Source organism: Hemitrygon akajei, chromosome 14 (assembly GCF_048418815.1).
Source record: "Hemitrygon akajei chromosome 14, sHemAka1.3, whole genome shotgun sequence".
Lineage (NCBI taxonomy): Eukaryota > Metazoa > Chordata > Chondrichthyes > Myliobatiformes > Dasyatidae > Hemitrygon > Hemitrygon akajei.
This window is the reverse complement of record NC_133137.1, coordinates 103724181-103749540: the sequence shown is the minus strand read 5'-3', so window position 1 is coordinate 103749540 and position 25360 is coordinate 103724181. Positions and strand designations below refer to the sequence as shown.

At 46.2% G+C, this 25360-nt stretch overlaps 1 protein-coding gene and 1 long non-coding RNA gene across 2 annotated transcripts in view; one reads left to right on the top strand and one right to left on the bottom strand.

The window, feature by feature from the left end:
- Positions 1-543: 543 nt before the first annotated feature.
- Positions 544-10709, bottom strand: LOC140738874 (uncharacterized). The gene is made up of 3 exons (XR_012101471.1): positions 10209-10709; positions 9994-10082; positions 544-862 (listed from the first exon to the last, which is right to left on the bottom strand). It is a non-coding gene; the product is annotated as an uncharacterized lncRNA (long non-coding RNA).
- An 8-nt stretch (positions 10710-10717) lies between these two features.
- tspan33a (tetraspanin 33a) overlaps positions 10718-25360 on the top strand; it is a 42399-nt gene continuing 27756 nt past the window's right edge. Inside the window, exons 1-2 of the mRNA XM_073066851.1 lie at positions 10718-11008; positions 23977-24034. Coding sequence (XP_072922952.1) covers positions 10919-11008; positions 23977-24034 — 148 coding nt within the window. The 5' untranslated portion in view covers positions 10718-10918. The remainder of the gene's footprint in view (positions 11009-23976; positions 24035-25360) is intronic.

The window sequence follows — 25360 nt, the reverse complement described above, 5'->3', positions numbered from 1 at the left end:
AATTTGGTGAGTGGGGCAGTCAATGCAAAGGACAAAATCCACATCTACCCAGGGACAGGAGTCTCATCGGAGAAAGCGGACGCATGGCACTATTGCAGTTGCAGTGGGGCAGTTGGGACAGTGTCGAGGCTGGGTGGGGTAAATGTAATTCTGCAAATTTCTCTCTGAAGTGTATCCAGTTCAGCCTTCTGGATCATTCTCATTATGATGAGAAAATAAAATTCATTCCGATGCACATTATATAACCATTTAACAATTACAGCACGGAAACAGGCCATCTCGGCCCTTCTAGTCCGTGCTGAACGCTTACTCTCACCTAGTCCCACCTACCTGCACTCAGCCCATAACCCTCCATTCCTTTCCTGTCCATATACCTATCCAATTTTTTTTTTTAATGACAAAATCGAACCTGCCTCTACCACTTCTGGAAGCTTGTTCCACACAGCTACCACTCCCTGAGTAAAGAAGTTCTCCCTCGTGTTACCCTTAAACTTTTGCCCCCTAACTCTCAACTCATGTCCTCTTGTTTGAATCTCCCCTACTCTCAATGGAAAAAGCCTATCCACATCAACTCTATCTATCCCCCTCATAATTTTAAATACCTCTATCAAGTCCCCCCTCAACCTTCTACGCTCCAAAGAATAAAGACCTAACTTGTTCAACCTTTCTCTGTAAGTTAGGTGCTGAAACCCAGGTAACATTCTAATAAATTTATTAATTTAATTTATTTATCAGATGCACATCAAAACATACAGTGAAATGGGTCATTTCCATAAACAAAATTTTCCCCCAAACTGGCTTTCACCCATTGCTGATGCTCTAAGTGGTCCTGCAATTAGTCCTCTTTTTCCAGTCAGCTGACCTGCAAAAAGAAGCTGAAATAACAAAATTGCTGGTTGGAAAAAAACAAAGTTTGTACATTCCTCAATAAACTTGTTCACAGTCCTGTTATTCCCAGCTGAGATGCTGAGAAGCAAGTAAATCCTTCCTCTCCATGGCAACAGCAGGTGAAGTGCATGTCGCCTGGACAGAGGTGATGGCAAATGGAGAAGAGGCCTGCCGTGTCACAACACCGTTACTCTGGGCTGTATTTTTATCCACCAATGGGCATTACAGACGAAAATCGTAGCATCTCTAGATTATGCAGGTTGCTGTGATCAATGATTGGCCTGGGGTATCTGTGCCAATCTACCGTCAGGTGACCAAAGAAGACAGACTGTAACCTCTAATCTCAGGCCCTCCTGAAAGAAGAATCAAATATGCACATAACTTGTTTCTCATTACAATATTGTCCTCAGTGTGACAACCCAATGCTTTCTGTGAACTGCTCTAAGATACAGCAGTCAAAAGTTCAAATGTTTGTAAGGAGCTGTTGTAGACACATATCAGTATCCCAAAGAACACAAAGCCATTATAGCTGGCTTTGTTAAACTGACAACTGGGTAAACCTGTGAGTATGTTGGGTGACTAAGTAAATCAGTTAATCCAAGGGACGAAGTGATTTGCAGGCTGAAATATAATCAACAGATTCAGACATTTATGTCTTGAATAATTGATACCTGGGAGTAAGTTACAGTCCTGAATCTAATCAAGGCATTCAGTTGGTTTATGTATCAATTAATCAGTACCTGAGCGTCAGACACATGCCAGAATCTAGTCAGGGCACTCAGATTGTGTGTGTATATCAAAATATCAATTACTGAATAACTTCTGATGTTTGCAGAAATGTACCACAGTAAGACTGTGATCTTTAAGTGCGAGAGTGGTGTCAGAACATCAGCTAATTATGATTATAATAGTAACAATGGGGACCAGTAGGCGTGATGCTATTACAGCTCAGGGCATTGGAATTCAGAGCGTCCTCTGTACGTCCGCCCTGTGGAACGTACGGGTTTTCCCCTGGTCCTCCGGTTTCTTCCCACAATACTAGGTCGTTGTAAATTGTCCTGTGATTAAATCGAGGTTGCTGGGTGGTGCACCCCAGAAGGGCCAATTCCACGCTGTATATCAATAAATAAATTAATTAAAAGTTGTATTTTATAATGACACCTGACCCGATTGATAGCCAATTATGCTGGCGCAGGACAATCTATATGTTTGGCTCCTTGTTGTAGGATATCTCGAACTTTGAGTTTACAAAAACAAAATGGCCACTTGCATGTCCATCTTTACGTAATCCCGGAAAATTGCTGTTCGTGGGGGAACGTGGCCTGAGCTCTGGAACCACTTCAGAGTATAAGAGTTGTTTTCCCAGCAAGAGATAACTCTGCATACTAAACTCCCCAGTGCTGAGTAACCTCAAGGAGCAATCTTTGGCAAGCTGGGGACACAGGGAGAGGGAGGATGCTGAAATAATTCCCACAATTTTTGAATGACGTACAGTATCTGGCATCAACCACAAGGGCTCAAAGCCCTTTCAGGCACCACGTAACTGCACTATGAGTCTTTCAGAATACCCGCATTAGAAATTATACCAAAAAGAAATTAAATTTAGTTAGCACCCTTCACAAGCTGAGCCAAGAGCTGTTACAGCAATCAGGTACTTTGAAGTGTAATGACAGTGTAGGAATTTGCACCATAAAGTTTCACAAGTATTGGATTACTAGATGAATGATCGGGTTTAGATTGAGGGATGACCATTGGATGGAAGGTATATTAATGCTTCAGTTTATATACGGAAGGATGTACGAGCCAGTGAGGGAGCACGAAGATTCAGCAGATGGGTCCCAGGGATGGTGGATGGGGAGAGATCGAGTGGATGAGGTCTGTATTCTATGTAAGGTCTATATGAAGAGGAATACCTTGAGCCAGATCTGTGGAATTCATTGCCACAGATGGCTGTGGAGGCAAGTCATTGGGTATATTTAAAGCGGAGGGTGATAGGTTCTTGATTAGTCGGGGTGTCAGAGGTTACAGGGAGAAGGCAGGAGAATGGGGTTGAGAAGGAGAATAAATCTGTCATGACTCCATGGGCCAAAGCACCTCATTCTGCTTGTGTGTTTTATGGTCTTCTCCGGAGGTTGGAACAATGAAAGGAGATTTTATTCAAACCCATAAGAAGGGTTTGACTGATTAGATGCTGAGAGAAGGAGCCAAGAACCACAGAGGTCACAGACTCACACAAAGGGTGTCTATTTCACAAATGCTTTCTGGCCTGCCGACTGTTCCATTATCTTCTTTTTTTAAGACCTTGATTCTAACTCTCTTCTTTTAGGATGTTTTTTTAAATATAAGGTTTTGTTTGCATTCCTATTTCCTTAGTTGGCTCTGTCAATTTTCACTGATACCCAGGGCACATTTTAATACGTACTATATAGTATTTTATTAAAGGTGCCGCACTGATACAAGTTGGGATTGTGTCCATTCCATTGGGAATAGCTCAGCCAGCCTCATCCCCTTTGCTCCCCTCTAACAGCAACTCCCTTTGAAGGCTCGTACCCGACAACAAGTGAACTATTATCATGTTCTCCCAGCCATAAGGTGCAGCTGTGCTCTCGGCACTGAGGCAAAGCGATGAGTAGACAACCTTTGCAATACTCATCATAGGATCACGTGAATCAGGGCACGGACAGAGGTCACTACACCCTCCTGTTCAAACAGGCCAATTACATCAAGGCACGGTTTTACCTGTTGTGCTTTTTCAGAAGAACATAGTTCTTCACCTATCGGTGCCTAACATAAAGATCTATCAGAATTATCAAGGGAAAAAAAGGAAAATAAATGCAGTTTTGATTTCATTCATTCCTGCTTGAACTTTAAAAGGTATCAGAAACACATATTAAGAACATTAAAAGCAGAGCAAGGATTTCAAAGGGCCAACCAGCAAGCTGACATGAAGTGGCTGCTACAGAACTCAGTCCTGGAATATTTGAAAATTATTTCTGATGATTAAGTTATTTCCATCAGGTTGTTGAGAACTGTATATACTCAGAAAACTATGGTGGCCCGTTTGACCCAATGCCTGATTCCCTCAACTTGCTCGTCAGAGGGTGGTGAGCACAGTCACTTCACAGCACCAGCTGTGAGGTCAGGGTTCAATTCCTGCCACTGTTCATTAGGGCTCTGCACCTTCTCTCCGTTTCCTCAGGGTCCTCCCACGTTCCAAAGACCTACAGTTAGGGGCAGCGAGTCGTGGATAAGCTTTTTTGGCATTCAAAGTGCAGTGACAATTCTCGCTGATTCAAGTTGACGTAAGCAAACCATTTCACTGCATGTTTTGATGTACATGTAACAAATAAAGCTAATCTTTAATCTTTAAAGATGTTAACGCTGTAACTTGTCGAGGCCATAATTCCTCCCAAACATGCACATATCTCTGTCTTTATGCTCTTATTCAATCCTGATTCACATGAATTCCAGATCCTACTCTCTGGAATTCCATCAAAATCCTCATCATCCTCCTTTGCAGGATACTTTCTGTGGAGAAGAATTTGTCAGCATCAACAATGGTGCCGTGCTTATTGCCTCACGGTGTCAAAGTGCCAAGTTTAACCCTGCCCTGAGCTGTTGTCTGTGTAAAACTGGAAGTTTCCCAGTAACTGTGTGGGCTTCTGGCAGGGGCTCGTTTCCTCACATGTCCCAGAAACATTCTGGCAAGTCAAATTACCCTTTGGTGGACTTAAGGTGCAAAAGAATCAAATGAAGGTTGATGGAAATTAAGTTGCAGGGGTGTAGGCAGGTGGGGGTAGTGGAAGTGATGGGATTTCTCTCCATCATTGATCCAGTGGGCTGAAGGGGATCTTCCATTGCCAGGACAGGATTCAATGTCAGTGCAGATTGGCCACTCCTGCCACCCAGAGAAGACCATGAATTGCCCAGGTACCATCCAGAGAATTGTTAAACCACTTTGCCAAGAACAATCATGGCCATGGAAAGACCATGATTGCCCACATCACACGACATGGCACGTATCGAACCATCCAGAGAAAATGGGAAGGAGTGGCCAGTGGGAGAGGGAGGGAAGGGAATGTCTGGGGTGGGTGGGGTCTTTGATTAAGCTGTCAGATTTACTGAGGCAGTGGGAGGTACAGACAGGAGGCTGGTTCCTGCGATGTGCTGAGCTGTATCTACAACTTGCTGAAGTTTCTTACAGTCTCACGCAGAGGAGTTGCCAAACCAAACCACGATACATCCACACAGAATGCATTCTACGGTGCAGCAATATAAATTGGTCAGAGTTCAGGGGGACGTGATGACTTTCTGTAGCCTCCTGAGGAAGGGGAGGTGTTGACGAGCTTTCTTGTCTGTGCATCAAGGTGCCTTGGAAACCAAGAGTGGAGTTGTGTCATACCGTGCTGTGTCAGACTGTACCGTGTCAAACTGTACTGTTTCAAATTGTACCATGACAAACTGTACTTGACAAACCATATTGTGTCAGACTGTACTGTGTCAATCTGTACTGTGTCAAACTGTACTATGTCAGACTGTACTATGTCAAACTGTACTGTAATAAACTACTGTCAAACTGTACTGTTTCAGACTGTACCATGACAAACTGTACTTGACAAACCATATTGTGTCAGACTGTACTGTGTCAACCTGTACTGTGTCAATCTCACTTAGACCCTATGTAATAACAGCAAGACACTTTTACCATGGTACAGGTCTCCCATATTTACAAGTATGCTAAGCCCCTAAATAAAATGTATATAGCGGGTATTGCAATAAATCTTTAACTTTTGGGTTATATGAGTTATAAATAGTAAGAATAAAAGAAAACAGAGATAGTAACCCTTTCCCTGTAAGGATACAGTGAATCAGATGCTTGTTTCAATAAGCTGGAACAAACTTGCCATCACCCCATGGCCATTGCTCCCACATGCAAGAGGACGTGCTCAATTCTTTTGCATTTTAAATTGTGTAATAGTTGCATAGACACATTCCCATTCACCAATCTAAAGAGCAATTAAATATTACCATTTTTTTTCATGGATCGGTGTTTGAAGGACAGTTTGCAAATGTTTCTGAAAGCAACAAAAATCTTTGTTCAACAACAAATGAACTAAAACCATTTATCGAGATGAAACGTTCATTGAATGTTTGTTAATCAGAGCAAACCTGTATAGAATTTGCCTTCTTAATCGCTTTCTGCACCAGGATGTTGTTTTTTATATCTTGTGTACAAGGTCACTTTGATGTCTTTGAACATCAGCATGACACAAACTCACACCATCTAAAAATATTCTGCTTTCCTGTTCTGTGTACTGGAGTAATAACTTCACATTCCCCCCATTATATTGAATCTGCTTGTTCTTGCTCATTTAATCAGCTACTCTAATCTCCTCTCTCCCCTCGGCAATTTGTTGATATAGGTTGTGAATAGCCAGATCCTTGCTGGTCATGCTGTTACAACACATAGACACATAGGAAGATAATTGTCCTTTGTGGCACAGTTACAACTGTGTCTCCAACACGTCATCTGAATTTTGAGCTGGAACTTCTCTTGCTATTCCTCCAGCTCCCACCTTGCCCGATTCCTTGTGAAACGAAGAGAGAACCATAACTGAGGCAGCATTTGTGAGCCATCCTTCTCTTTGCCCAGAACTCTGAGCTTATTTCAGCATTCTGTTTCAGTCTGCCTATTTCGGCTGATTTGGTGGCCTCTTTAATCTCACGAGTCAGGTTAACAATGGTGATGCTCTCTACTGCCCGTCACACTGCTGACATCTAACTCAATGGCGCCCAGGGTTTCTTTCATCTTATCAGCAGCTCAGTTTTCATTACTGTCAGTCATGCAAGTCCCTGGTGGAGACTCAGGAGTACCGTCACACTCAGATGCAGAAGGATAATTCATTACTGTTTCTGCAACTGTTTTGTTTTACCACTCAGGGTTGTTAGGCCTGAGATGAACCCTCGAAGCTGGAGGACCAGTGGAACACTCTTAGTTTGTCCTCTACCCTTTGACCTGTTTGGCCTGGGCAACTCTACCAAGAGCCAAAGCGTAAAGCCCAGACAGCTCCCTGGGTCACTGAGACACCAAGCCTCTAAACCCAACAACAATGTTGTGGTCCTTTGGAGGACCATGATTTCTAAATGCAGAACCAACGCTGGTGTGTCCAGTCCTTGCTTATATCACATGCTACACCACACTGGACATTGTGTATCTATTGTTTAAATCCCAACAGAGCAAATTCTGTAGCTATTAGAGCAAACTACTAAACCAGCTTGAGAAACAAAAGAACAGGGAGTCTGAATCATTGTTAGTGTTCAAGGGGGCGAGTGATGGGCAGTTGAACTAGAATCATTGCTCGTGTTCAAAGGGGGCGAGTGATGGGCAGTTGAACTAGAATCATTGCTCGTGTTCAAGGGGGCGAGTGATGGGCAGTTGAACTAGAATCATTGCTCCTGTTCGAGGGGGCGAGTGATGGGCAGTTGAACTAGAATCATTGCTCGTGTTCAAAGGGGGCAAGTGATGGGCAGTTGAACTAGAATCATTGCTTGTGTTCAAGGGGGCGAGTGATGGGCAGTTGAACTAGAATCATTGCTCGTGTTCGAGGGGGCGAGTGATGGGCAGTTGAACTAGAATCATTGCTCGTGTTCAAGGGGGCGGGTGATGGGCAGTTGAACTAGAATCATTGCTCGTGTTCGAGGGGGCGAGTGATGGGCAGTTGAACTAGAATCATTGCTCGTGTTCAAAGGGGGCGAGTGATGGGCAGTTGAACTAGAATCATTGCTCGTGTTCAAGGGGGCGAGTGATGGGCAGTTGAACTAGAATCATTGCTCGTGTTCGAGGGGGCGAGTGATGGGCAGTTGAACTAGAATCATTGCTCGTGTTCGAGGGGGCGAGTGATGGGCAGTTGAACTAGAATCATTGCTCGTGTTCAAGGGGGCGAGTGATGGGCAGTTGAACTAGAATCATTGCTCGTGTTCAAGGGGGCGAGTGATGGGCAGTTGAACTAGAATCATTGCTCGTGTTCGAGGGGGCGAGTGATGGGCAGTTGAACTAGAATCATTGCTCCTGTTCGAGGGGGCGAGTGATGGGCAGTTGAACTAGAATCATTGCTCGTGTTCAAAGGGGGCGAGTGATGGGCAGTTGAACTAGAATCATTACTCGTGTTCGAGGGGGCGAGTGATGGGCAGTTGAACTAGAATCATTGCTCGTGTTTGAGGGGGCAAGTGATGGGCAGTTGAACTAGAATCATTGCTCCTGTTCGAGGGGGCGAGTGATGGGCAGTTGAACTAGAATCATTGCTCGTGTTCAAAGGGGGCGAGTGATGGGCAGTTGAACTAGAATCATTGCTCGTGTTCAAAGGGGGCGAGTGATGGGCAGTTGAACTAGAATCATTGCTCGTGTTCAAGGGGGCGAGTGATGGGCAGTTGAACTAGAATCATTGCTCGTGTTCAAGGGGGCAAGTGATGGGCAGTTGAACTAGAATCATTGCTCGTGTTCAAAGGGGGCGAGTGATGGGCAGTTGAACTAGAATCATTGCTCGTGTTCAAGGGGGCGAATGATGGGCAGTTGAACTAGAATCATTGCTCGTGTTCGAGGGGGCGAGTGATGGGCAGTTGAACTAGAATCATTGCTCGTGTTCGAGGGGGCGAGTGATGGGCAGTTGAACTAGAATCATTGCTCGTGTTCAAGGGGGCAAGTGATGGGCAGTTGAACTAGAATCATTGCTCGTGTTCGAGGGGGCGAGTGATGGGCAGTTGAACTAGAATCATTGCTCGTGTTCAAGGGGGCGAGTGATGGGCAGTTGAACTAGGTGTGAGGGGGGGAGGGAGCCAGAACTGAATTGACCATAATCTTACTGAATGGCGGAGCTGGGAGCAGTCACAAGGGGCTAATAAACCTACTCCTGTTCCCGTTTTTGTTGTTCTTAGATTAATAAGACCATAAGACATAGGAACTGAAACAGGCTATTCGGCCCATCGAGCACATGCAAACAGCTTGTGCTTGACGAGTCTGTATATAATTTGGTTATGACTATGGTAAAAGCACCATTAATCAACAGCGCTAGCTACAATTTCCTGAGATTGGGGGTCAGAGTTTGTCAAGAGGTGAACTCCAGGTTGCCCATTGCCACTTAATTCGATCACAATACGGGAACCTCGTCTTATCCTTCTCCGAAGTTAAACTTCCCGTGCTGGGTGTGTGGTCAGACACGTTTCTGAAATTCTTCCTCTGCATCTCTTCTTCTTGAGCCACATGACTCTAAGCGTGTTTTCCCCAACCCCCTTGTTTCTCTGAATTTTACTTTCTATTTATTATCTCAGCACCCCACACCCCTCCCGTTATTAAACTGTCCTTTATAATTCTCCCTTTATCTTGCCCGTCAGTCAGTCTTCGGTTTCTTATAGTCAGGGTGACGCTTAATATTTTAAATCACTCGTTTTTTCTAATAAATTCAATAAACTGATTAGAAAGGCTTGCTGTATTATAGGAGTCAAACTGGACCCAGGGTGGAGACTGTGGTAGAACAAAGGACCCTCCGGAAAATCCTGGCAATTCTCGACACTGTTTCTCACCCCCTGCATGCCCCCTTGGCTGAATGGAGGAGCACTTCTAGTTACCAGGCTAGGGCAACTGCGCTCCTCCAAGAGCGTTCCTTACCCTCGGCCATTAGGCTCTATAATGAGTCGAGTATATCGCCGGGTAAGCGATCTTGAAATCTCTAACGTGTAAATCGTGTACTGCACATCTTATTTATAAGGTAACTTATCTTTATTCTTTCTTATTTCTCTTCTAATATTTGTATAAATGCGCACTTGTGATGCCACTTTGACACTGTAACTTTCTTTGGGATCAATGAATATCTATTAGATATCTGTCTCTCTAATTACGAGGGTGATTACAACTGAGGGCTACTTTGGGGATTTTCCAGTGCCTTGGACCAATTTTGGGAATAAGGGCTGCTATCAATGAATTATAACATATGTTTAACAGTAATCGAACCCACAGTATGAATACAACAGCTAATATAGCGTGGGGGCTGTCCCTCATAAAATAGTGCACGATTCGAGGGAGCTTCTCGGCGCTTTGTTCTATTTTCTTACCAGCAGCACCAGAAGAAACCCTTAGCAAATCGAAGGAAGACATGTAGAAGTTTTTTAATAGCACGAGGCGGCCAAGCATGCGTCTCCCCCTAATAGATAGATAGATAGATAGATACTTTATTCATCCCCATGGGGAAATTCAACTTTTTTTCCAATGTCCCATACACTTGTTGTAGCAAAACTAATTACATACATACATACTAATTAATACCTACCGTTCACCAATCTCAGTTGATTCTTCAAGTTTATTGTCATTCAACCCTACACACATATACAGCCAAACAACAGAGCGTCGCTCCGGACCAGGGTACATATAACTCACACACGACACTGCAATTCTGTAGTTCCAATGTACTCCCTCGCTAAAACTATCTTTGCCAGTCCTTGCATCTCCGCGTCATCAGATAATTCCCCCTTTCCGCAGACTCGGTCCCTTTCCCAGTTCACTGTTTATTCTTTTCAAATCATTTTGAACGCCTGAGTCCATTTCCTCTCCGGTTCGCCTGTCCGCGCCGGTCCCGACTTCCGGGTTTCTTCCCTCCACCTGTAACACTCGCACCGTGAGGGGGCAACCTAACGTGCTGGCCTAGATCGTGATGGGCACGGGCAACCAGCTAATAGGGTGCGCGTATTGTCAGAGCCGACCAATAGGAAACGAGAGGCGCGAATGGTCTTGGCCAACAGAAGGAGGCGGCGCCACAGCCGGCCCGGCCCCCTCCAGGTTGGGTTGACCTCCAGCGGCGGCGCGTCCGTTTCGCGTTAATTTCTGGGGCAGACGGCGGGGCTGCCGGCTGGAGAATGATCCCGCCATGAAATAACGTGGATGCAACCCTCAGCCCGGCGTGACACAAGTCAATCGGCTCCAGCGAAACCCTGAGTGATTCAGTCTGGACCTTGTATTCAGGGCAATCTGCACCGACCAACCATGGCTCGTAGTCGCACGTTGGGGGAGGATTTCACCTTCGTCAACCCCGTGGTTAAATATTTACTGTTTTTGTTTAACATGCTGTTCTGGGTAAGTCATTACTGATTGTTATTTTTTGGTAAACTCGCCTGGCATCTGTTTTGCTTCCGGTGTCCCGAGGGAAAATGTATGTGGGTCTGCGTGCTCAGTTTTTAGAGTAGCCCGCAAACTTGCAGCTTAGCAACCTGCTCCTCTCTTCCCAGTGCAAAGCATGTTACACAGCGAGGAGACAAACACAGGCCGTTAAGTACATATCATCGCCTCGCATCCCTTCGACCACCCGGGGCTTTCCTAGCAACAGAGGCTTTTTTTTAAAAAAAGAGTTGTCTTTCTAAAACAACATTGGAGGTCCCCCACGATGTTGGGGGAAATCGCATTTTTAAAAAGTTAATTATAAACCCGTTTGGAATTTTGACAAATTTTCAGGGAATTCCCGATTCCATTCAAACCTCAAGTATTGTTGCTTTCAAGAGCGTGTGTTTCTGTATCTTCGGCCCTCTTGACCACTCTGAGTACAATTAATGAAGAGCGTTTCTGGAAGATTTGAAACACGCCGACTTCCAAATTCTACACCCCCCCCCCCCCCCGGGCCGCTACCCAGCACAGATCTGAACAGGACCCCGAGCGCACTTTTCTGCCGCTCTAACAAGGAAAGGTTGCCAAAATAATTCCAAACCCTTTAGTTCTAGTGGCCCGTTCATTGGACGCCGAATTAACACTAACCACTCAATCGCGCCGTGGCCACAGTCTGACCCATAGAATTTCTTTTGTCAACCTCTGACCATTCTGGGAACGAGAGATTTGCATGAACTTGTTTACAGTTTATTTGCTGTATTCGTGAGAGAAATGCAACTGCCGAACAACAAATCCGGGCCAGGACCCTTCATCAGGACCGGAAAGGAGGGGGAAGAGGGTGGGGCTGGGTGGCGGGAGGAGGGTAAGGAGACAAGCTGGTAGGTCATAGGGTGTTTAATGAATTGTCTGAGGATGGTACAGTACCAAGGACAGTGCAGTACCACCCTGGGGCTGGAACTGAATACCAACCTCGATTCTGGCAAGTCTGTCGCAGGTCTTAAACCCACAAGGGCGCTGCTCATGAACTTTCAGAATGAAACTTTCAAAAGTGATGTGATTCCAATCAGCAGAAACTGGTGCCTGCCCAATTCCTGTGCATTAAATTCAAAGTAAATGTATTGTCAAAGTACACATGTCACTATACGCAGCCCTGAGATCCATTTTCTTATGACACGCTCATTAAATCCACAATGGAATCATTGAAAGATTGCACCAACTTGGGCATTCAACACGGCAAAAGACAAAACTATGCAAATAGAAAAAGAAAGAATAATAGCAAATAGGCAATAAATATCGAGAACCTGAGATGAAGAGTCCTTGAAAGTGAGTCCATGGGTCTGGGAACAGTTCAGTATTGGGATGAGTGAAGTTATTCCCTCTGATTCAGGAGCCTGATGGTGAAGGGGTAATAACTGTTCCTGAACCTGGTGGTGTGAGTCCTGAGGCTCCTGCACCTCCTTCCTGATGGTGAAGGGGTAATAACTGTTCCTGAACCTGGTGGTGTGAGTCCTGAGGCTCCTGCACCTCCTTCCTGATGGTGAAGGGGTAATAACTGTTCCTGAACCTGGTGGTGTGAGTCCTGAGGCTCCTGCACCTCCTTCCTGATGGTGGAGGGGTAATAACTGTTTCTGAACCTGAACCTGGTGGTGTGAGTCCTGAGGCTCCTGCACCTCCTTCCTGATGGTGGAGGGGTAATAACTGTTCCTGAACCTGAACCTGGTGGTGTGAGTCCTGAGGCTCCTGCACCTCCTTCCTGATGGTGGAGGGGTAATAACTGTTTCTGAACCTGAACCTGGTGGTGTGAGTCCTGAGGCTCCTGCACCTCCTTCCTGATGGTGGAGGGGTAATAACTGTTCCTGAACTCGAACCTGGTGGTGTGAGTCCTGAGGCTCCTGCACCTCCTTCCTGATGGTGGAGGGGTAATAACTGTTCCTGAACCTGAACCTGGTGGTGTGAGTCCTGAGGCTCCTGCACCTCCTTCCTGATGGTGGAGGGGTAATAACTGTTCCTGAACCTGAACCTGGTGGTGTGAGTCCTGAGGCTCCTGCACCTCCTTCCTGATGGTGGAGGGGTAATAACTGTTCCTGAACCTGAACCTGGTGGTGTGAGTCCTGAGGCTCCTGCACCTCCTTCCTGATGGTGGAGGGGTAATAACTGTTCCTGAACCTGAACCTGGTGGTGTGAGTCCTGAGGCTCCTGCACCTCCTTCCTGATGGAAGCAGTGAGAAGTCTGGGTTTCGTGGTGTTTTATTCAGCTCTCAGGATGTTAGCTGACCACTGCTGCATACAGCTGTCAGAAGCTTGTATATTCCTTCCCTGCATGGCTGTGTATTCCATGTGGGAAGCTGAAGGCATGAATATCAATTTCTCCTGTTGGTAAATATGTTTCTCTTCTTCCCCCCCCTTCTCTATTTCCCACTTTGACCCCTTACCTCTTACCTGCCTATCTCTCCCCCCCCCCCCACCCTCCTTCCCTTTCTGCTATGGCCCTCTCTCCTCCCCTATCAATGATCAGATTCCTTCCTCTCCAGCCCCTGACCTTTTCCATCCACCAGGCTTCACCTCTGACCTGCTGGCTATCCTCCTTCCCCTCCCCCCACCTTTTTATTCTGGCTTCTTCCCCCTTCCTTTTCAGTCCTGAAGAAGGGTTTCTGCCCGAGACGTTGAGTTCTTCAGGGTTGCTCTGTATTTCCAGCAGCTACAGACCTTCCGGTGTTTATAAGAAGTTACGTTGTGGCCTGCTGTGTGGTCACGTCATTGAGCTGTGCAGCACGGTGAAAGGCCCTTTAGTCAGTCTCTGCAGGACTTGACTGGAATTACTTCTGACCACATACTGAACTATGGCTGACCTCTGCTCCCTGAGATGACATCACCTGGTGCTTACTCAAAGACGTCCATCCTCCCTGACACCTGATGATTTTTAATCCCTGGCTGATACATTCCATAGTTACCCCCTTTCCAACTAAGCTCTCAGTAACATGTCAGCAGTTGTGTGTTCTTGCTGTGCTGAAGGTTTGCCTTCCAGTGTTTAAAAATTACAGAAACAGCCCCAAGGCTCTTTAGGGAAGTTTGGAGGTCATGCTAACAAAATGTGACTTTCTTTCCAGCGAATGTACAAACCCCATTTCCAGAAAAGTTGGGATATTTTCCAAAATGCAATAAAAACAAAAAATCTCTGATATGTTAATTCACGTGAACCTTTATTTAACTGACAAAAGTACAAAGAAAAGATTTTCAATAGTTTTACTGACCAACTTAATTGTATTTTGTAAATATACACAAATTTAGAATTTGATGGCTGCAACACACTCAACAAAAGTTGGGACAGAGGCATGTTTACCATTGTGTTACATCACCTTTCCTTTTAATAACACTTTTTAATCGTTTTGGAACTGAGGATACTAATTGTAGTAGATTTGCAATTGGAAATTTTGTCCATTCTTGCTTGATATAAGACTTCAGCTGCTCAACAGTCTGTGGTCTCCATTGTCTGATTCTCCTCTTCATGATGCACCATACATTTTCAATAGGAGACAGATCTGGACTGGCAGCAGGCCAGTCAAGCACACGCACTCTGTGTCTACAAAGCCACGCTGTTGTAGCCCATGCAGAATGTGGTCTGGCATTGTCCTGCTGAAATAAGTATGGACGTCCCAGGAAGAGACGTCACCTTGATGGCAACATATGTCCCTCTAAAATCCTAATATACGCCTCAGAGTCAATGGTACCTTCACATACATGCAACTCACCCATGCCATGGGCACTGATGCACCCCCATACCATCACAGATGCTGGCTTTTGCACCTTTCGTTGATAACAATCAGGATGGTCGTTTTCATCTTTGGCACGGAGAACTCGAGGCCCGTTTTTTTCCGAAAACTAGCTGAAATGTGGACTCATCTGACCACAGCACACGGTTCCACAGTCTTTCGGTCCATCTGAGATGAGCTCGGGCCCAGAGAACTCGCCGGCGTTTCTGCATAGAGTTGATGTATGGCTTCCTCCTTGCGTAATACAGTTTCAAGTTGCATTTCTGGATGCAGCGATGGACTGTGTTAAGTGACAATGGTTTTCCGAAGTACTCCCGAGCCCAGGTGGCTATAATTGTCACAGTAGCATGACGGTTTCTTAGGCAGTGCCACCTGAGGGCTCGAAGATCACGCGCATTCAACAGTGGTTTCCGACCTTGCCCTTTACACACTGAGATGTCTCTGAATTCTCTGAATCTTTTCACAATATTATGTACTGTAGATGTTGAAAGACCTAAATTCTCTGCAATCTTGTTTTGGGAAATGTTCCTTTTGAACTGACTAACAATTCTCTCACGAATTTTGGCACAAAGGGGTGAGCCACGACCCATTCTTGCTTGCAAAGACTGAGCCTTTGATGGACGCTACTTTTATACCCAGTCATGATACCTCACCTGCTACCAATTAGCCTGCTTAATGTGGAGTCTTCCAAACCGGTGTTACTTGAATATTCTGCGCACTTTTCAATCTTATTTTAACTCTGTCCCAACTTTTGTTGAGTGTGTTGCAGCCATCAAATTCTAAATTTGTGTATATTTACAAAATACAATTAAGTTGGTCAGTAAAACTATTGAAAATCTTTTCTTTGTACTTTTGTCAGTTAAATAAGGGTTCATGTGAATTAACATATCACAGATCTTTGTTTTTATTGCATTTTGGAAAATATCCCAACTTTTCTGGAAATGGGGTTTGTAATGAATGGCTGTCCTCTCCTCTGCACATTGTAAACGGTTAATATCTGACTCTAATCGTCTTGTCATCGGGCTTGTAATATGTCCCAAAGCTTCACACAATACTGTCTAATCATTTTCCTGGACTCGATATCACCCTCTGTGAGTGATGAGAAGGGCAAGGGGGATCGGTTAGCTGCAGCTTTGCAACAGAGCAGTGAAGTGTGTGTGTGCGTGTGCGTGCGTGTGTGCGTCTGTGCGTGTGCATGTGCGTGCGTGTGTGCGTCTGTGTGTGTGTGTGTGTGTGTGTGTGTTTTCATGGTCTTCAGCTGCCGTAGCCCATCCACTTCAAGGTTTGACATGTTGTGCATTCAGAGATGCTCTTCTGCACACCACTGTTGTAATGGGTGGCTGTTTGAGTTATGATCACCTTCCTGTCAGCTTGAAACAGTCTGGCCATTCTCCTCTGACCTCTCATTAACAAGACTTTTCACCGATAGAACGGCTGCTCACCTGATGTTTTAGTTTCTCGCACCATTCCCTGTGAACACTAGAGACTGTTGTGTATGAAAATCCCAGATCAGCAGTTCCTGAGATACTCAAACCACCCCGTCTGGTGCCAACAATCATTCCACGGTCAAAGTCACTCAGATCACATTTCTCCCCCATTTCTGATGTTTGGTCTGAACAGCAACAAACCTCATGACCATGTCTGCATGCTTCTATGCATTGAGTTGCTGCCATGTGATTGGCTGATTAGATATTAATGAGCAGGTGTACCTAATAAAGTGGCCACTGAGTGTTGATGCAGAGAAGGGGGAATATTCGTCACCTGTTATTGTTGCACACACAACCGGTGATCTGGGAGTTGATCGAGGTCTGAGTGAGTGTGTAAGTGGAGAAACTTGCAGTTATTAATGGGCACTTGTGGAGCAACTGGAAACCAGGCACCTGTTGAGCACCGTTCCTCTGGGGGAGGCCACAGTGCTGAAGTGTGGAAATCATCTTTCATTAGTGGAAAGCTTTGGTTTGAGCCCATTTTAAATATTGTGTTTCATCAGGGCACGGTAGCTCGGTGAGGGTGTTTCGGGCTTGGAGGGTGCACCAGAGCTGGAAGAGGTTAAGTTGTAGGGGCAGCTCACGTAGACACGGTCTCCAATACCTGTAGCTGGCTGAGGAGTTGGTGTTTCTCATTAGCTATTTCCTCCAGGTGGCTGAATTCCTATGGGATGGGCGGAACTGACAAATCAGTTGTGATGTTGGGAGGATCTTTTGTCAGAGCAAGCACTTTGAAATTCTGGAAGCCTTTCCCGTCATTAAATAATTCTTCTTCTTGGGCCCTTAGCTCCCAGTGGAGCATCGGCCATTGGTGTCTTTCCGTCTCCATTGTCCAAAGTCGATGGTATGGTTGGGGTTCTGTAATCCACTGTATAAGGGATCGGTCTTTACAGCTTCACCAGAGCCCCGGTGGCTGGTTTCCACCTCTCGTGACAGGGACGCAGGGTTGGACTTCGAGAGGCAATTAAATAATTTAGACTGATCTTTTGTTAAATTTCAAAATTGCAATAGATTTATTCTCTTTGGATACAGGCACAGGACAAAGGTAAGGATGAGGAGTCTACCGGCCAGTCATGATCTGAGACTAGATGAGCAGTTTCATCTGGCTGACTGAATTTAGGTTCAATGTAAATTTATTGCCTAAGTATGTGCATGTCATCAGATAATACCTTGAGATTCATTTTCTTTCAGGTATTTACAGAAAATAAGAAATACAATATAATTTATGAAAACCACACTCAACAAAGACTGACAAACTTCCGATGTGCAAAAGAGAACAAATTGAGTAAATGACAACATGTAAATAAGTAATTAAATAATTCTGAGTTGTAAAAGACTTGATAGTGAGTCTACAGGTTGTGAGGCCAGTTCAGCACTGAGCTGGTTCAAGAGCTTGATGGTGGAAGGGTGGACGGTGTGGGACTTGAGGCTCTCGTTCTTCCTGCCTGATGGTAGAAGCACGAAGCGGGCATGGTGGGGATCCTTGGTGATGGATGAATGCTGCTTTCTAGTGCCAGTGTGTGTTGTAACTGTGCTTGGTGGTGGGAGGGCTTCGCCTGTGATGTATCCTTCAGCTTTAGTGGACTTTTCCATTCCTGGACACGGTGATTTTCCATAGCAGGCTTCAAATCGCATTACTCCTCTGATCATTCAGTTTGTTGCAGTGTCACTCATTCATCGTTTATATTGCCAGCACCAGCTTAATGCTGCTATGCCTATCCACCTGACGAAGGGTCTCGGCCCGAAACGTCGACAGCGCTTCTCCCTATAGATGCTGCCTGGCCTGCTGTGTTCCACCAGCATTTTGTGTGTGTTGGTGCCTATCTACTGTTGGCTCTGGAATGGATGGTAACCTCACAGTGGGTTGTGAGGGAGAGCTGACATCACCCCCACGGTGCCTCTCGGGGTACTTGGAGGGTGGGAGTGTGGCATTTGTTCCCCCCCCACCCCCATGCAGCGATGGCTCTCTACAGGCTGATTCCTGGGAGAGAGCAAATGTAATCTCCATTGCATCATGTCCCATCCTTGCCCAGTTTCCACTGTGCAGTTCACCCTGGCTCACCCTCTGGTTTATGTTGGTTAGATCAGGTTAATTCCCACTGCAGGGGAGCTGGAGTGGCCGCAAGCACTTATCCTTAAAACTTTGAGAGGCTGAGTGGGAAGCAGGATGCTGACGTGTGGGATGTCTCCCTGGATGCACTGGGGAGTGGTACTGTGGGAATCCAGGGGGGCAGCCAGTGGAAAATCGCAGTATATGCCAACAGGTGGCTCTTTCCTCTGCGTTCAATGTGGCTGATTTTTTAATTTAGAGAACAGGACAGCCCAGTGAGCCTGCGCTGCCCAGTTACACCCATGTGACCAATGACCAAACTATCCTGTACGTCACGGGGAGCAGTGGAGCTGAACTCTGGTCACTGGCACTATAACCACGGTCCGCTAACGGTACGTTACCATGCCGCCCCCAGCAGGCTGCCTCTCACCTTTAACTCCTTGACCCTGGCTGGATTTGTCTCCCAGTGAAAGGCTAACTGTGTTATTTCTGAATTGCAAGCTCTTGGAGACTGACTTACGTTTGGTAGGTCCCAATAAATACTTTTCTCCCCTGAAGCCCACCCCTCCCCGCAGACAATGAAAGACCTGGACAGTGCTGGATACGTTTGTGTTTTCCTGTTCCCCTCCTAGTGCACTCATCGTCTACTCCCCCGACAGCGGGTAAACCTGTGTAGTGTACTGGCTGAAAGTCACTCGGGCTTTGAGTGCAGAAAGAACTGTAGACCACTGTACTGGTTAAGAAACTCGGGTTGTGCCATGTTATTGTTCTGCCCTGGCTGAGTGTCAGTTTGGCTGCAGATTGCGAGCACAGCACGTTTGGCAGCAGCTTCGTTAGTTGCGTTGACATGTTGGGAATAAGAAACGGTGGGAAGCACAAGTTACAGGACCTGAGTGCTTATGGAACTGGGGGGAGATGGGGTACAGTCTCAGGGGGCATTAAAGAATGAAGAACAATCTCAGCCCGAAATCTCAACTGTCTATTCCTCGCCATAGACGCTGCCTGACCTGCTGAGTTTCTCCAGCATTTTGTGTGAGTTGCTCGGGATTTCCAGCATCTGCAGAAGTTCTCATGTTTATTGAAAGATGAAACTATTTTTGTTGGTACTCAGTGAGGTAGGGGTAAAAGTCTTTGGAGGGATATAATATAGGAGAGGGAAAGGGAGGGAGCAGGAATGTAGGGGTGATGTAAAACACAGCTCCCATTGTACCTCCAAAGATTATTTTATCTTCTGACTAAATTTGTTTCAGGGTACCTTGCTGTCCCAAACCATACAGAGTTTTTGGAAACTTTCCTGATTTCCTGACTGGTGAGTTCAGAAGCCTGAATAATGCAGATACCAGATAATCCTGGTATTAATTCAGTGGCTGTGTTCTCTTGTCACGGGTTCAAATCCCAGCTTGGAGTTTGTAAATCACCCCCAGATCAAAGCCCCTCCTGCACTGGTGAAGGATGAGACGCAGGCTCCTTGGGTGGATGAACAGGATCTAATAGCAATATCTCGAGAAGAAGGATTGAGTGTGGTGGTTAATCTAATTCCCTCAATTAACATTATCTTTTAAGAGCAGATCTAGGACATCATAATCTACCTTGCTATGGCCTTGCATCTTGTAGTCTGCCTGTACTGCTCTTTCTCTGTAACAGTTACCTCTGCTTTCCCTTGGATTTCCTCAGTGCACTGTTGTAATGAAATGATCTGTAAGGAGGGCATGCAGGGGAAGTTTATTGTAAAAGTCAAGCTCAAGTTTATTTTTGTTCAACAGTACACATGTAAACCACCAAACGAAACAACGTTCCTCCGGACCAGGGTGCACAACGCATAAAGTAATATTACCACAAATAAATTAACAAATAATAGAATATATTCTGGAAGATTGACATTTAGCATAAGGAGCATTTATGACAAAAGTTTAAAAAGTAAGCAGTAATTTTGCAATAAAAATATCAATCATTCCACTGTGCAGTAACAGTGGTAAAATTTCAAAAGGCTTTCTTTTATTGAGATGCCTGAGGTTTTGAAAGCATGACGTCAGTTCCCTTATTTTGCTTAAATACCAATTTATCAGCAAGTTTCAAATGGTGGGGGACTGGCTTGGGCCTGCCTGAATCTATAAGAATGCCAGGAATTTTCTTGAACAGGTGTAAACAACCCAGACATGTAGATCACTGAGCTGGTCTGATTAACTGCTAAACCACTGACACTTTAAACAGGGTAACACACACAAAATGCTAGAGGAACTCAGCAGGTCGGGCAGCATCTATGGAAATGAATAGATAATCGACATTTTGGGCTGACACCCTTCCTCAGGGCTCAAAGCGTTATTCCTCTTCATAGTTGCTGCCTGACCTGCTGAGTTCCTCCAGCAATCTGTGAGTGCCATTCTGGTTTTCCAGTTCTGTAGAATCTCCTGGATTTCCATTTTATACAGGGTTCTCTCTGGTCTGCCATGATCAAAACCAAATGGCCAGAGAGGTTCAAGGTGCGGACTGGCTATGAATTCTGAGTGCTTGGTGGGACTACAGACTGACGTCGTCATTTGTCTGAGCTATGAGAGGTGGCCAGCTTCCCCACTGTTGGGAGAAGATCTGGGGGGAAGATTCCCTGGGCAGTAAGGCCATTATCAGCTCTGGCAGATGCTTCTCCACGTAGTAACACCTTCTTAGAACATTGAATGAGTGAGTCACACAAGGGATTTTATTTGTGGCCCTCAAATTAAAGAAAAGCACAGTTACTGGAGTAAATTTCCTGCTTTCCCAGCAAGCTTTGCACAATCCTTGTCCATCGTGCCAGATCGTGCATTAAATTTATCCTTGTCCTTTGCGCTCCAGTGAATCCACACTTTATAGCAATTAAAACCTGTAGCTGCCTTTTCCAAAATGGCTGGGGTTGTGCACTAGAATCTGCAGCTGTTCCTTGTCAATAATCTACCGAGTGCTGTACGTCTGGTTCATTGGCAATGGCAGTGTTGGGGGAGGTGGGTGGTTGTGCTGTAGTTCTTGCAGAAACAACACAATGGGATGGTTAAGCAGGCGGAAGCTTTTCGTGTAAGACTAGGCTCCTCTGTTGCTGTGACACGGCCACCCTTGGGTGGGGGGGGGGGGGGCAACACCTTGTATTCCATCTGGGTAGCCTCCAACCTGATGGAATGAACGTCAATTTCTCAAACTTCTAGTAATTGCCCTCCCCCCCCTCCCCCAACCATTCTCACCTTACCTGCCCATCACCTCCCTCTGGTGCTCCTGCCCTTCCCCTTCTCCCATGGTCTCCTACCCTCTCCTGCCTGCCAGATTCTTTCATCTCCAGCCCTGTATCTCTTTCAGCTTCCCAGCTCTTTACTTCACCCCTCGCAGCTCCACCTATCACCGACCACCTTGTACTCCTCCTCCCCCTGCCCCCACCTCACTCTGACCTCTCACCTGTGTTTTTCAGTCCTGATGAAGGGCCTTGGCCCGAAACGTCGACTGTTTATTCTTTACTCCGTAGACGCTGACTGGCCTGCTGAGTTCCTGCAGCAGCTTGTGTGCGTTGCTGTTTCCAGCGTGGGATTGGAACCCATGGCTTGTCATTGACTGGATAGTTTCCTCAGTTACACTGATGATCACTCAGGACAGAGTCCAGCAGGATTGTAACTTGCTGGGTAGTCGGACTGTTTTGGAGAGCCGTAGGATTACAGGCCTGGTGTTTGTGGTATTTCCACTGAGCCAATCAGCAGTTCGTTCTTTCAGGTGGCTTTGGCTTCAATTTAACTCCACAGGAAGTTTGTTATAGTTTGATTTGTTTTTTCTTTGAGCAAGGGAGGAGGGTATTAGAAGTAAGGTAGTTGAAATGAAAAGTCTGTACAAACACTTTCTCCAATCCCCTGTTCCACTACTGGCATTCTTGAATGCCAACTTCTGAGAGGGTCACAGGGTTTTAAGCTGGCTTCGGGAGCAGGAATGGCCTTTTGCACCTTCTTACCAACGCCACCCCACTCCTCTGATGCCAGGCTCTCTTTGCCAGCAGTGACAGGGCAGGAAGGGGGTATGGTTGACAAGAGACCTGGATCAATTGCATTGGCTGCAACCTTAACTCCCAGACCGTGAGCCAGGCCACGTCCAGAGCTCAGTCAATTGAATTGCACGTTGAAGGGATTTGGAAAGGGTCCAGAGAATAATCCTGGAAATGAAAGGGTTAACATGTGAAGAGCCTGGGCCTGTACTCTCTGGAGTTTAGAAGAATGGGGGGACAGGGGGTGGTCCTCATTGAAACTTCCCAAATATTGAAAGGCTTAGACAGAGTGGACATGGAGCGAATGTTTCCAGTAGTGGGGGGAGTCTAGGACCAGAAGGCACAGTCTTTAAATACAGAGATGAGGAGAAAGTTCTTCAGTCAGAAGGCGCTGAGTCTGTGAATTCATTGCCACAGATGGCTATGGGAGGCCAAGTTATTTGGAGTAATTAAAGTGAAGGTTGATAGGTTCTTGATTAGTCAGGGCATCAAATGTAATGAGGAGAAGGCAGGAGAGTGGGGTTGAGAGGGATGATAAATCAGTCATGATGGAAGGTTGGAGCAGATTTGATGGGCCTCATTCAGCTCCTCTGTCTTATGGAAGCTGCATTTTGTTGATATTCCTCAGTGTCCTGGAGGGAGGGGGAAGGGGACGGGACCCCATGGTACGGGTAAGGATGAATGAGTAGAAACTAGACATTTCAATGAGGAGTGAGGGAAGAAAACCCATCACTGAGTTACTCCAAATTCTTCTGATTTTGCTAACATCTCAGCCAATTCGAGACTCCTGTCCTGCATCTGAGTGGTTGCCACACTGTGTGGCGTAGCATTCCGCTGAACAAGATCTGTTCCTGCTTTTGATCGGGGTAGGGACGGGCCTCAGCTGTGGAATTTTACCGGATTAGTGTAGAGCTGACTGGGGTGTTGCCTGAACTGTTGAGTAGACGGAACAGGGCCTTGAGTTGGAGAGCAGACGTTAGGCTTACCTTTGCAATGACTCAGTATCAGAATTGGGTTCATTATTACTGACATACGTTCATTTTATTAGGTACACCTGTATACCTCATTAATGCAAATAATTGATCAGCCGATCATGTGGCAGCAACTCAATGCATGCAAACATGGTCTGAGGTTCAATTGTTCAGATGAAATAACACACTAGGGAAGAAATGTCATCGAAGTGACTCTGACTGTGAAATGATTGTTGGTGCCAGATGGGGTGGTTTGAGTATCTCAGAAACAGCTGATCCCCTGGGATTTTCACACACAACCATCTCTAGAGTTTACAGAGAATGATACGAAGAACAAAAACGTTCTGTGGGTGAAAATGTATCGTTAATGAGAGGGGTCAGAGGAGAATGGCCAGACAGGTTCAAGCTGACAGGAAGGCAACACTAACTCAAATAACCGCACGCTTTAACAGTAGTGTGCGGAAGAGCATCTCTGAATGGACAATCCTTGAACTGGATGAGTTACAGCAACAGAAGACCACGAACATACACTCAGAGGCCACTTTATTAGGTACAGGAGGTAGCTAACAAAGTGACCACTGCATGTAGATAAATAGTGCAAACAGAGAGCAAAAGAGTGAGTTCAACTACAGTTTACCCTTCCTGACGAATGATGACCTGTCTGTCTTTTTTCTCTAGACTATCTCCTTGGTGATGGTGGCCATCGGTTTGTACGCCAGGGTCATGAAGCACGCTGGTGGGTTTCAGCAAATTGTTCTGATTTCTCTGGGGGGGGTGCTGGTAGAGGTGGGGGATCTAGGTCAGGGGAAGAGTTCATCCATGGATGTTCAGGGGCAGAATTTAGATATTTTATAGGTCAAGAGGTGGATCCTTGAGCTTGGCATTCAGATGATGCAGAGACCATAAGACTTGGGAGCAGAATTGGGCCATTCAGCCCATCAAGTCTGTTCCACCATTTGGAAACGGCTGGTTTATTTTCCCTCTGAACCTCATTCTCCTGTCTTTTCCCCGTAACCTTTGACACCTTTTCTTATGAAACACCCGGTCTGGAGAGGGGTGGCCAGTTGAGGGTTAATTTGGACAGTGTACCCGGTCTGGAGAGGGGTGGCCAGTTGAGGTTAATTTGGACAGTGTACCCGGTCTGGAGAGGGGTGGCCAGTTGAGGGTTAATATGGACAGTGTACCTGGTCTGGAGAGGGGTGGCCAGTTGAGGGTTAATTTGGACAGAGTACCCCGTCTGGAGAGGGGTGGCCAGTTGAGGTTAATTTGGACAGAGTACCCCGTCTGGAGAGGGGTGGCCAGTTGAGGGTTAATTTGGACAGTGTACCCGGTCTGGAGAGGGGTGGCCAGTTGAGGTTAATTTGGACAGTGTACCCGGTCTGGAGAGGGGTGGCCAGTTGAGGGTTAATTTGGACAGTGTACCCGGTCTGGAGAGGGGTGGCCAGTTGAGGGTTAATTTGGACAGAGTACCCCGTCTGGAGAGGGGTGGCCAGTTGAGGTTAATTTGGACAGTGTACCCGGTCTGGAGAGGGGTGGCCAGTTGAGGGTTAATTTGGACAGTGTACCCGGTCTGGAGAGGGGTGGCCAGTTGAGGGTTAATTTGGACAGTGTACCCGGTCTGGAGAGGGGTGGCCAGTTGAGGTTAATTTGGACAGTGTACCTGGTCTGGAGAGGGGTGGCCAGTTGAGGTTAATTTGGACAGTGTACCCGGTCTGGAGAGGGGTGGCCAGTTGAGGTTAATTTGGTCAGTGTACCCGGTCTGGAGAGGGGTGGCCAGTTGAGGTTAATTTGGACAGTGTACCCGGTCTGGAGAGGGGTGGCCAGTTGAGGGTTAATTTGGACAGTGTACCCGGTCTGGAGAGGGGTGGCCAGTTGAGGTTAATTTGGACAGTGTACCCGGTCTGGAGAGGGGTGGCCAGTTGAGGGTTAATTTGGACAGTGTACCCGGTCTGGAGAGGGGTGGCCAGTTGAGGGTTAATTTGGACAGTGTACCCGGTCTGGAGAGGGGTGGCCAGTTGAGGGTTAATTTGGACAGTGTACCCGGTCTGGAGAGGGGTGGCCA